The sequence below is a fragment of the Podarcis vaucheri genome (assembly GCF_965113315.1).
Source record: "Podarcis vaucheri genome assembly, chromosome: 14".
Taxonomy (NCBI): Eukaryota; Metazoa; Chordata; class Lepidosauria; order Squamata; family Lacertidae; genus Podarcis; species Podarcis vaucheri.
The window spans coordinates 36,364,664-36,377,047 of NC_138752.1; the positions used below are offsets into that span (position 1 = coordinate 36,364,664).

Below are 12,384 nucleotides of genomic sequence, written 5' to 3' on the forward strand. Positions count from 1 at the left end.
CAGAAGCTCATTAAGATGATCTTTAGAGAACTCCAGTTCTTGCATTTTATCAGTCTGCAATTTACTACAAAGTTCTAAAAGTGGTAACAAATAATAGTATTCCCTTGCTGGCCAGTGGTTTATGACCTGCATCTGGGAGCAGGAAATTTAAATGTTGCTTAAAATTATACAACTGAATACATATCCTGGAAAGAGATTTCCTCTTTGAGGAAGAAATTCAGATGCTGTGCCATAGCTCACTAATTTTAGGAGCATTTATGCAAAAGGATTCGGGAACTCTATAGAAAGCAGCAAGCAGTAAAGTTCACTGTGTTCTTTTAATTCAGTATAAAAAGTGGAATGAAACTCAAAAGTGTCTCATGGTGCCATCTTGGCTCATTAAGAAGTAGGTTTGTGCAGAATCGTGATAACAAAAAAAATATATTATGCAGCAGTAAAAAAGGGGGAGGATGTAAGTGACCAGAAGCTTTCAAGAAGAATCGCCTGAGCGTTTAAAGTTTCACTGCTTTTTGTGAAGTAACGAAGGTCACCTTTCCTTCACAGTATCCTACTCACTAAGGTCTCTTGTGCAACTATGCCTCTAATGCCTCCCATAAACAGAGCTCAGTGCCAGTTCTAAGCAGCCAGTGCGTCAAGGTTTTGCTTTCCAGCGGACAAAGGCTCCCATTAGGTTCAGGTGTATTCACAGAGGTGACCACAGCCTGCAGGGCAATGGGAACTGGTCTCCAGCCATTTCATGATGTGCTGCAGGTGGCCACCATGACTGCAGCCCTGGCACCACACGAACAGACCCTTCACTACGTGGTGGCACACAGCGCACATGCTGGCACACTGCCGACATCTGAAACGAGACCACAGAATGAATCAACCAGAAGAAAGTGACTTATATTAGCAGTCAAATGCAACACAGATCCCGGAACATAAGAGTCCCAATGAGAGCTAACGTGATTACTGATGGACAAGGAGTAGGGAGACCCAGGTTCAAGTCCCTCACTCAGCCATGAAGCTTCAGTCAATCATGCTCACTCATCCTAACTTACTTCAGAGGGTTGCGTGAATAAAATGGTGCATGGTCATGTGTGTGTGAGAGAAACATGCAGGCCAGACTAAGCTCCTTGGAGGAAAGGTAGGATATAATTGTAAGAAATACAAAAAATAAATAGAATGTGATAAGCTGTTGTAGTCTCTGCAGCTGGTAGGAGCATGGCTCACCTGAAATTATACACCAATTCATTTTTCACCACTATTGGGAGGTGCATTATTGGGATGCATAAAGTTCGCAAGAGGTATAGATAAGAGATCCATTCTGACCCACTGAACCAGCACATCAGTCATGAATGGATAGGAGCCCATCAGGATCTCAAAAAACTTCTGTTTTGCTGCCTTGTTATGACCGCATTGTAATCAGGTACCTGGGATGTCTCTGTTAGCTTGATGTACCATAAACTGAGGAGGTCTGTTCTAAATTTCTGTATTCCACTATACTTCTTAAACTGCATGAAAAAGGATGTAAGCAGTCGTGAAGTGATTTTGTTTTCCAGGAATTTTTAAAAACACTTTTGCTACACCACTTTGTTGAACCAAAGGCGAGATGTTCCAGAAGCTCTGCAAACACCATCTTGGTAGTCAAGATAATGCTACAATTAATTGGTCGTTTTTGCAATAATGAGCTGATGTATGTTTATATTCACTTGCTCTGTTATATGCAAGTTGGCTTGCTTTAATGCTATGCTTATCTGTGGACCCTGGAATGCTGGGCTCTCGGCCCAGAGAGGGGAGCTATCTGTAAGCCTTGGATAACTGCTACCTATGGCCTCACCAGCCAGGTGTTATGGGAGGTTCTGGGTAAAATGACCTATGCTGCTTTGTGCATAAAGGATGTATATACACATTTGCTTGGGCAGTGACAAGTCATAACAACCTCTCACTGTTGTGGTGTCCATTCTGCATCTGTAAAGTCAGTGAGGCTCTGCACACTGTGTTGTAAATTTACACTTTTTAAAAATAAAGCACCAGAACTGGCCATTCCGGCATTTTTTACATCCTTATTTGGACATCCTTCAAGAATCAGTCCACTATCATAGGTCACATCATATGATCTCCTATAAAATGAGTAAGGCACACCTAGCTTCAAAAGCCTTCATGTAATCTGAGTGTGGGGTGGTAAAATGATTTTTAGCTCCTGGAAAATAAAATCACTTCTAGCTTTATTTATCAGGAAGTATGTATGCAAAGTGCTACTTAAAAGAGGGACAATAATTTAAGATGCTTTGGGTGCAGGAGATCCCAGGTTCAATCCCCAGTCCTGAAGGTTGGAAAACACCCCTGCTTGTGATCTCAGAAAGCTACTGCCATCAGAGTAAGCAATTTCAGATCAGATGAACAGTTGTCTGACCTGGAATAAGGCAGATTCATATAATTATTCCCAGCATGTCACAAAACTAAAACATCTATATGTGCATACATGCACAGAGTGTGTCTCTGCACAGGCCTCTCACCTGTCACAAATCCAGCCTTTGTTGCTCATGGGTCTTTTGCAATTGCTGCAGTTGATGTGCAGTGTGGTGGAGGCCTGGTTGAGGCAGTTGATGGCTCTGCACGTGCTCAATTTGATCACCTCATTGGAGATGTTCCACAGCTGGAAGCGCTGCAGCAAGTCAATGTATGAAGTGTACCAGTGTTCCTGTGGGGTTTTAAGGCATTGAACACAAGTCACTTACAGTATTCGTCTCCAGAAATCTCTTTCAACCTCTCTCTTGCGACTCAAACCCTTTATTTTATTGAAATACTCATATATTGCCGTTTCATTTTTTTTTTTTTTTAAGGATGCACTCAAGTCTATGAACAACTTCTAATGCAGGTGAAATAAAAAGCAAAATTCATATGGATCTTTCCATGTTCCTCTTCTGCAGATGGATATTTTTAAGTTGGCCCTGGCCCGTCAAATTGGAAATAACTGGCAGGTGTGTTTTGATAGCCAGACAATTTAGACCAACTCCACTTAATATACTACCACAAGCATTAACATGAAGAGCAGCTATTTTATTTCACACACTCGCTGCCTTCTAGTAAACAAGGAATTCAAGGTGGAGTATAAATGGATCCTGGGCAGACTCCCATCCAGGCATTCACCAGACCCAGACCTCCTCATGGCCACTTCCCATTCCACATGCCTCTCCTTCTGTGCCTGATCAGCATCAGCTCTGATAGAGGCAGAGGGTAAGTTGTGTCCTTGTATCTCTTGCTGCTTGCTCGCTTGGGGAGGGCAGGTGAATAGGCAGCAACAGTTAGGAGGAGGCGCAGCAGGATAGGAGTTTGGGATTGGGATTGGGATGGGTTCCTTATTGGGTGTGCAGCTTTCAGCAGGTATCTGATAATTATGACCCCCAATCCTAATCCTAAAATATAGAACAGGGAGGTAGGTACCTGTGCCTGGTCATCAATCTCCTTTCGGATACGATCCCCCAACACAATAAGTACAGACACCGCCATCTGCACATCCCCCTGCTCAGCATAGAAGAGCAACATGTCACGGACAATGGGACTGAAGAAGTCAGCAGGCAGACGGCTGTCATACAGAGAGTGAGAGATGGAGATCAGGGAGAAAGATTCCACAGGTGTCAGCGACACAGTCTCTGCCTCATTGCCACTGACATGTGGGGAGTCTGCTTTGTCTTGTAAGTGATCCAGTGCAGAGGGATTGTCCACAATCTCATGACGCAAAGGGAAGGCCTCCTGGGGAAGGATGTACTCTTGCTCCTCAGCTGTTAAGAAAACATGGACCCGTGAGAGGGAAGGCAAATGGGGAAAGATAAACAATTCCACTCAACACAGAAAGGGGAACAGGAAGGACCAACAGTTCTCAAGAGTATATACACTCACTGTGAGGATTCTCATGGTCTATCATGTACAGGTCATCTTCATCTCCTTCCACATCCCCAAGGAGATAATCTGCAGGGACATCACTGCCCTCAGTCTCTTCGTTCTCTAGATATCCAAGAGTAAAAAAAAGAGGGAAGCAGAGAAGGGAGTGAGAAACAGTTCTTAGGTTTCTATGCATGGTTGGGGGAGAGGTATGTCACCATTCTCACCATCGTTATTGATCAGTGTGGAGGAAGAATCCATGAGGATGTTTTCAGGTCGGTTCTCTCCCTTGCTCCTCTCCATCCTTGACTCACTGCCTATCCCAGAAGGAATATCTTTCAAGTTAAAGCTGGAAGAGAAACACAAATCTGTGTTACACCCAGGTAAAACCTGATGCTTCCAGCTTCCCTTCAACATCCAAGTCCCCCACTGGTTGCAATTCCTGGTAACCAAGTAACCACACAAATATTGTATCATTAAGATTTTGAGTTGAATTTTTCTCACGGCTCACATAAGAACCTACTGAGAGACCGGTAGCACTTCTGAACTTATCAGCAAGGTGCATTTTTTTCTGCCCTGTAGTATGCCCTATTTGCAAGGGCTCAAGAGTGGAAATGCGAGTCGTCTCACTTTTAACCAGATGAACACTCTGCTTAATGCAAATGGTGCTGGTAATGTGTAAATGAGACCTCTCATGCAACCAGCCCACCTACATTTGCCACAGTCAACTTTCTACCTCCCATCTCACAACCAAGATCAAGGATGCTGAAGCCTTTTTTACCTGTTCATGAGTGGAAGGCTGGAACTACTCTTCCCAATGCTGTGATTAAGGTTTGAAGAGGGCACAGTGCTAGGGCCAGAGTAAATAATTCGGAGCATGGTCCATGTCTGAGCAACCTGACAAATAAGAGAAAGAACAGAAAGAGTTAAACTATCAACACCATGTCTTTCAGCTAAGGAAAAGGAATAGAGGCAAATGAGACATGAAGAGTGAGGTACTGGGCTGGAGGCCACCACACACCACCGCAACAATTTCAGGTATTGTCTTTTGGGAGAGGGGCTGAACATAGCCCTGGACTCCTCTTTACATGCTAGGAAACTCAGGTATTTCAGGACTGAGACTTAGTTCACAGCAGAGGAATAACGCATGCAACATCAGCCTCTACAACTGGTAAAGGTAAAGGGACCTCTGACCATTAGGTCCAGTCGTGGACGATTCTGGGTTTGCGGTGCTCATCTCGCTTTACTGGCCGAGGGAGCCAGCGTACAGCTTCCAGGTCATGTGGCCAGCATGACTAAGCCGCTTCTGGCAAACCAGAGCAGCACATGGAAATGCCGTTTACCTTCCCGCTGGAGCAGTACCTATTTATCTACTTGCACTGCGTGCTTTCGAACTGCTAGGTGGGCAGGAGCAGGGACCAAACAATGGGAGCTCACCCCATCGCGAGGATTCGAACCGCCAACCTTCTGATGGGCAACTGGTAGGAAGTAGACTATCTCTGGATTGGTAAAGTCTCTTAAATATACTACAAGTATAGACTTCTGCTCGCTACACTTTCTCCTTGTGCCACTTAAGGCAGGAATGGGAAACTTTATGGCCCTCCATCAACTGAACTCAAGGCACACTCACTGGAATTAAAATAAGTCTTGACTATTCATTTCAATGGGCCTATTCTAAGTAAAAGTTACTTGACTAGAGCTCCATGTGTTACTGGACAGTAACTCCCATTATCCTCAGCCACTGGCCACACTGGTTGAGGCTGATGGGAACTGGGAGTCCAACATCAGAAAAGCCATAGTTTCCCCACACTTGACTTAAGGCTCTAATTCAGGCTCATGTTCTGGCTTCATCACAAGCCGCCAACTTCAGGAAAGAGACTTCTGGTACTCTGAGTTGAACATACATGCTGGAGGTTTTGATTCCAGTACAATAAACCATGGCATCTCCTTCCTGGGTGCCCATTGGGACTAGGATATGTTGTAGCCCCCTCCCCAAATCTACCAAAGTATCAGCGAATAACTCCTGCACAAAGGTAGCCCTTACCTGGTTGCGCTTGAGCTCTTTGGCTACTTTGGCATTATGGTCACACAGCTCTGCCAGCGGTCTCCCTGTCAGCACATACTGCTTGGCGGTCCGCACAAACCAGTCCATGCTACCAGCATCGCACTCTGTGTCTGCTTCAAATACACTTAGGGCACTGGAAGAGGAGATGTACTCAAACTGTTCTGTGGGGTCTAGCTTGCGCTTGAAGAAGATAGGATGGCGCCGATCACGCTTACGGTTAGAATCAGAGGAGATGAGGCTCTCCTTGGCAGCAAAAGCCAGGTCCCCAAAGAGGCTGTAACAAAGCCCCTCAGGGTTAGCCCGGTCAATAGGCTGGATGGCATCCTTGAAGATATGCTGGTAAAGAGTGCTGTCCTTAGAGCCAGAGAGGAGGAAGTAAGGATCATGGAGATGACGCCACACAATCCCTGTGGTGACATCTTTGTGTTCCTCAAACATGGCAGAGGGGATGAAAGGCCGACGTACATCCCACACATAGATGTTGTGGTCCACCATCATGGAGCATGTGGCAATGTGGTGTTTGCATTCAGGCCGCCACTTGACCCTTGCCACAGAGGCTATTGTCTGCACACAGTATATCTCTTTGGCCCGGTTGGTGTTCATGTCCCAGACCTTTACCATCTTATCTCGGCCCCCTGTGGCCAACCAGCCCCTAGATGAAGAGAAGAGAAGCTTAAGTGGCCAGTAAACAGTTCGGCAACCACCACTTTTCTTATACATGATCTACACTGACCGTATACCCAGCTACCAACTCACAATACTGCTAAAGTATGAGGGGCTAACCTGTGGTCCTCCAAATATGTTCAACTACAGCTCCCATCATGGCTGACCAGGAGTCATGCTGGCTGGAGCTGATGGGAATTGGAGCCCCCATGTCTCTACTCCTGAGGGCTTATAGTGAAGTCATCAGTGACAGTGAGGGGTGAGGTGAGCACATATCCCAATCCTTGCTCTCACACACCTGTGTGTCTTCTTTTCTTATCTGCATGACAAAACCTTCATACATCCCAAAATGCTGTTGGGCTACAGCTCCCATAAGCCTTAGCCAGCATGGCCCCTAGTCAGGAATGACTGGAGCTAGACGTCAGCAACATCTGAAGGGCCACAAGTTAGGAACCTATGCTGCAGTTCTTAGCCTAGAATTTCAAATTTAGGAAAATAATTTATACAGCATACTAACAAAAACAAGCTCTTGGAGAAAGAGCTTTGAGCTTTCTAAGATGCATTTCTATAATATAATGCTTAAAAACAAAGCACTACATGGAAGATTTTTACTTGAGGAAGGCAATCTTAAGAACAGTAAGTTCTCCATGGCTGTCTAAAATAATGTTTAAAAATAGGAAGAGAAAACTGCATATTTAAGAAGGAAGTATGATCTATGGGCAGGGAACAGAGAAAGATAAGCTACAGAACAGAGAATCCTAGTGCACAACTTGAGATAGTGCCATAGGGAAAAAAGGAGCGTGCTGTCCATACCTGTCTTCCGGGTGCCAATCACAACAGAATACGGGCCCATTATGGGCTGTGAACATCCTCTCGTAGCGGTCAGGCCGGCGGATGTCCCACAGCTGAACATTTCCATTCTCAAAGGTTGCAGCAAAGGTAAAGTAATCACGTATACTAAACTGGACGTCACGGACACTTTCTGATTGACCTGAAAGATAACGCAACAGACAGCATTTAGCAAGTTTCATATATGGCAGCTCATCTAGATGACACTCACCATCTGTAATCATATTCTAGCATAACAGATTTGAGGCTCAAGGGCCAAATCAGATTCTCTCTCAATAATTTGGTCACACCTTGCTTTCGGCCCAGCCCCAACAAACTCATAGCACTGCCATTTGACAAGGTGTAACTAGAAAAAGGTACTCTTGACCATTGCTGAGAGTGTTAAGAGTCAGACACGGCAAATTCAGAAATGACTCCTTACCTGAGAATGTGCTAACAGAATCTTTCTTGCGCAGGTCAAAGCATTTCATGTAGCCATCCTGGGAGCCACTGAGAAGCATGTACACCTCCGTGGGGTGGAAACACACCTTGTTAACTGTTCTTTTGTGCTCGGTGAAGAGCTGGTCCTGCTTGTTACGAGATGGTTTGCCGAGGTTCCAGGTCACCACGACGCCATTGGTGGCTGCTGTGGCCAACAAGTTCTCATCCATCTGGTGCCACACCACGTCGGCACAGCTGAAGTTCAGGGATGGCTTGCGGCCAACACGCAAGTTCAGCTTCTCCACAAACTGGTCTTCTTCTATAGAGTAGATCTTAAAGATGTTACGCCCAGCTACCACTACCTGGGCAGCATCACGACATACACTAATGGCATTGGCAGGGGCATCCAGGTGGCAGAACATGGTCCGTCCAGTGATGGTATTGCCACCAAGGGCAGTGGTCACCCTAGCCATTTTCTCCATGACTGCCTTCTGAGGGGCTCCCTGTGGTTCCGCCGGATCTCCCAATGACCACACAGCAGGAACGTCTACAGCTGTATCTTGGACAACTTCACAAAATTAAACTCAATCTTGCAAGCTCCTTATCACTAAAGCTTCATTTTAAAAAAGGAATATTCAGCACTTGAAATAAGGTCCTACCCAGAAATGGGCAGCATCTTAACACAAGGAAATGTCATGAAGTGATCACATAAAGCCAATGCTTACAGCTCCAGAGTGAGTTGCAAGCTGTTCTAATTTGCATTGAAAGCTTACTTGGCTTTACGTCTACCTTGTGTGGAAATTTCTTTGTCAACGATCAAGCACTTCTTTTCCTACATTCAAGCAAACTCTTGACAAAAACGTTTCACTTGCAGGATAGCTTTCTGGCCGAAGAAATTCAGCAAAGTTCTGAAACACAAGACAGAATTGTTCAGGATGCAGACCAACACACACACAGAGGGAGAAAATTAGTTAAGCAATAAACATCTCTCTCAAAGCATTGGACACTGAAACAAGACCAGTACCCACCATTGTAGAAGTTGCCATTTGCTTCTGAGAAGAACCTGCATAAAAGAAACTGACACACCACTAAAGGCAAATGTTTTAATGTCTTTCATATTTTATTTATTTGTTGTCATCCGTCTGTCTCAACAGAAATAGAGTGCGCCTCCAGGGGTGACGTCAAAGTACTGGAGAATCACAGCACCTGCTGTGTCTGCAGAGACCAGCAATTAATAACTGCTGCTGCCCCTCCCAATTCTTATTGTTGCATTAGCAGCACCAAAATGACCTCCCTAGGGAGCAGTGTGCATGGAGGTCTTGGACTGCCCAGAGGACAAAACCCCCCCTGCCTTGCTGATGTGGTCCAAAGGGAAGCAGAGCAATATGTTTGGCACCAGCTTGGCTGCAGGAATTGGCAGAAAGTGTATAAGACGACATCCAACAATCCGCTTTAGAGACTCCACTCTGGATTTGTGTAGGGTTTACTCCTTGGCCTTTTCTTTTCCCAAAGATATCCTGCAAGGCAGCAGCTAATTTGTTTATTTACTGAATATCCCGCCTTTTCCTCACTTGAAACTAGGGCTGAAAACAAGCATTGCCAACCCAGTTGAATATATTGCTGGGAGGGATCAGTTTTAATTGGCAAGACTGACAGTTAATGGCACATGCATTTTTGGGATCATCCACACTAACCTTTTGCCCTGCATTTTCCCGGTCCGTGTCCAGGCACTTTTTTTCTCTCTGCCACTTTCCCCAGGAAAACCCAATCTGTACCCCTAAATCAGAGCAAACGGCAATTCGGGTTTTAAGTGGATTTGCTCCAATTCAGCACTAAAGAGCAGGTTTTTGCGGGTTGGACAGGAAGGTTTAAATTATGGAGCCGTGCCTAGAAATGCAGAGCAAACATTAAGTGTGGAAGAGTCCTAAATGTAACATGAGTCTCCTTATGATGCAATAGAAGTGCAGATCTGGACCACAGCTTTAATGGAAAGTTAACAAATTATACCTGAATGCTACGCTACCAAAAAACAAAGCACAACTTTTTCTGAAGTTTGGCATCCGTTTATTGAATACATCAAATTAAAGCAACATGACCAGCAGCAGCCCTCTTCTCACGGTTTCCTTTGGAAAAAAAACTGTTATTGGATAACATACTTATGAAGAACAATAGTCTGGAATTATAATGCTATTTTGTTGTAATACGACCCTCCTCTCTTCTCCCTCCCCCCCCCTTTTCCCTATATCGTTGCGACCATTGGTTTTTTTGCGTACTGGAAATGAAAGCAAGAACGATTACCAAAAAATAAAAATAAAATAAAAAAGCCAACACCACAGATTAAAGTTTGCTTTAAAACTGAGCTTTGGTTAATTTAAAAACAACAACAAACAAACCCGCCATGCAATGTATTCAATCCAGCATTTCCTCACCCTTACACGTCTCGGGAGCTCAAAAAGATGCGCGGCATATATATAAATACGCAGCAGTTTTAGTCCCGCGCGAGGCCTACCCAGCCTGGCCTGGCTTCCCTCAGCCTTTCACCAGCGAGCGCCCGGCGAGGCGCTGAGGTAAAAAGCAAAAGTAAACGGGCGGCAGCTCACCTGGCAGCGGGCCGAGGCCGCCAGGCCAACGGTTTCACCGATCGCTGCTCCCGCGGCCACTCCTGGCGGGGCCTCCGTCGCTCAAGGCAGCCGCCTCTCCTTCCGCCGCGGAAACCCGGCCCGCCTCGCCCGGCCCCTTCCGCCACCGGCCAGGCCGCTCCGCCCTTGCTTGCTTTCCCGCCTGCCGGCCCCCCACCCTGGCCGCGCCGCCTTCTCGGCCCTTCGCCGGCGAGCCCGCGGGGCGTTGGGAGGGAGGCTTCATCCCTCGCCCCCGGCTGCGTTTTCCCGCAGGATCGCGGGGGGCGGGGGAGTCGCGTTTTTCACTGCTCCCGTGTATTTTATTTACAGTGATACCTCGGGTTACATGCGCTTCAGGTTACAGACTCCGCTAACCCAGAAATAGTGCTTCAGGTTAAGAACTTTGCTTCAGGATGAGAACAGAAATCGTGCTCCGGCGATGCGGCAGCAGCGGGAGGCCCCATTAGCTAAAGTGGTGCTTCAGGTTAAGAACAGTTTCAGGTTAAGGACGGACCCCCGGAACGAATTAAGTACTTAACCTGAGGTACCACTGTATTTGTTTTTAATCTTGCAGGTAGAAAACTAGCACATCAGGGAGTGGTCTGGGTTAGCATCGTTCTCCCTGACATGCTGCCTTTCTTTTCGGAGGGAGGTTTTCTTTTAAAAACATGCAAGCATTGAAATAGAATCACCCCATCCAGAGTATGAAATCTAACTGTCCACTGGTTTTCACAGCTGCCACATTTTGGATACCTGGATGCAATCCCCGCTCCAGATTAAAACTGGGTTTCCTTGGTAATTTCGTTGTTCTGTATGGGACAATGACAGTAAAGATTATCGTATATAATGGTTGCCACCACACTGGATGAGAGCCTGATGGAAAGCTGTAAGGTACCTCTTGCAGTTGCCTCTGGGCGATGGTCATGCTTTGGGACACTTTGCCCCTGCCATCTCTGTCTGCTGTTGCTCCACCTGTATCAAGGAGTCTTTGGTTCTCCATTTCTCCCCTGAGATTCCATTGCCCATATTTTGACAGAGTGGGAGTTCGAAGCTGCACGCAGGGGAAAGGCCTGAGCTTTGTTTGCAGAAGATCCTAGGCTCAATCCCCCAGCATCTCTAGGCGTAGGACTGCGAGTCACACAGTTCTGAAACCCTGGAGAACTGCTGATAGTCAGTGTAGTCAATACTGAGTTAGATGGACCAGTAGTCTGACTTGGTTTCCTACCAAACTTTTAGATAACATCTGAAGGCAGCTCTGTTTAGGGAAGCTTTTAATGTTTGATGCATTACTTTATTTTAATATTGTGTTGGAAGCTGCCCAGAGTGGCTGGGGAAACCCAGCCAGATGGGCGGGGTATAAATAATAATAATATATTATTATTATTATTATGTTCTCAGGGCTTCAACACTCCAGGGGGACATATTGGGGAAATGCTGCATCCAAAATAGTGGCTTAATTTTGCAAGGAACCCTTTAGCCCCTTGCATTAGTGTGCCCCCTTATGTAGACTGGGAACAGCTGTCATTGTGAGAGTCCCACAGTACACATTTTTGTGTAGGCAATAATATGCAAACCATGCAAGGACATAGGCAGGGAGGGGCAGCTGCCCCCTCAAATCAATAAAAATCAATAAAGGTACATAACAAACTGAGGTTCTGCCCCCTCCCCCAACAAAAGGCCTGCCCCTCCCCAACAAAAATCCTGGCTACACCCATGAAACCATGTGTGTATCATCACATGTGATGCTCACAGATGCGTGTTTTCCACTGCATGGACATTCATTTGGAAGTTGTACATTCTTTCTAGCACAGAAAGTTCTCCTTTCCTCCTTTTATATAAATGTTTTGTGCAATGTGTGATGTGACCCTGTTCTGCTGGGGATGCCGTACATTGAGCAGTAGGCTG

The 12,384-nt window shown here is 45.9% G+C and overlaps 1 protein-coding gene across 2 annotated transcripts; it reads right to left on the reverse strand.

The window, feature by feature from the left end:
- Positions 1-298: 298 nt before the first annotated feature.
- On the reverse strand, positions 299-10,608 carry WDR24 (WD repeat domain 24). 2 transcript variants are annotated; one of them, XM_082199083.1, is made up of 10 exons: positions 10,462-10,608; positions 7,863-8,769; positions 7,406-7,583; positions 5,909-6,581; positions 4,646-4,761; positions 4,092-4,213; positions 3,883-3,987; positions 3,427-3,764; positions 2,499-2,683; positions 299-841 (listed from the first exon to the last, which is right to left on the reverse strand). In XM_082199083.1, the coding sequence occupies exons 2-10, from the start codon at positions 8,341-8,343 to the stop codon at positions 673-675; spliced, it is 2,367 nt and encodes a 788-aa protein (XP_082055209.1). In that variant the 5' UTR covers positions 8,344-8,769; positions 10,462-10,608; the 3' UTR covers positions 299-672. The 2 variants fall into 2 exon arrangements, with proteins under 2 accessions (XP_082055209.1, XP_082055210.1); XM_082199084.1 differs by lacking the exon at positions 10,462-10,608 and adding an exon at positions 10,297-10,410.
- Between the last annotated feature and the right edge of the window lie 1,776 nt (positions 10,609-12,384).

Bases quoted from the DNA above. Each gene is read 5' to 3' on its own strand.
- WDR24 (XM_082199083.1), bottom strand. From the start codon at position 8,343: ATGGAGAAAATGGCTAGGGTGACCACTGCCCTTGGTGGCAATACCATC. The intron at 6,582-7,405 runs GTATGGACAGCA...CTCTTCATCTAG, and splicing joins GATTGGCACCCGGAAGACAG to GGGCTGGTTGGCCACAGGGG. The intron at 3,988-4,091 runs GTGAGAATGGTG...TTGGATATCTAG, and splicing joins CACACTGATCAATAACGATG to AGAACGAAGAGACTGAGGGC.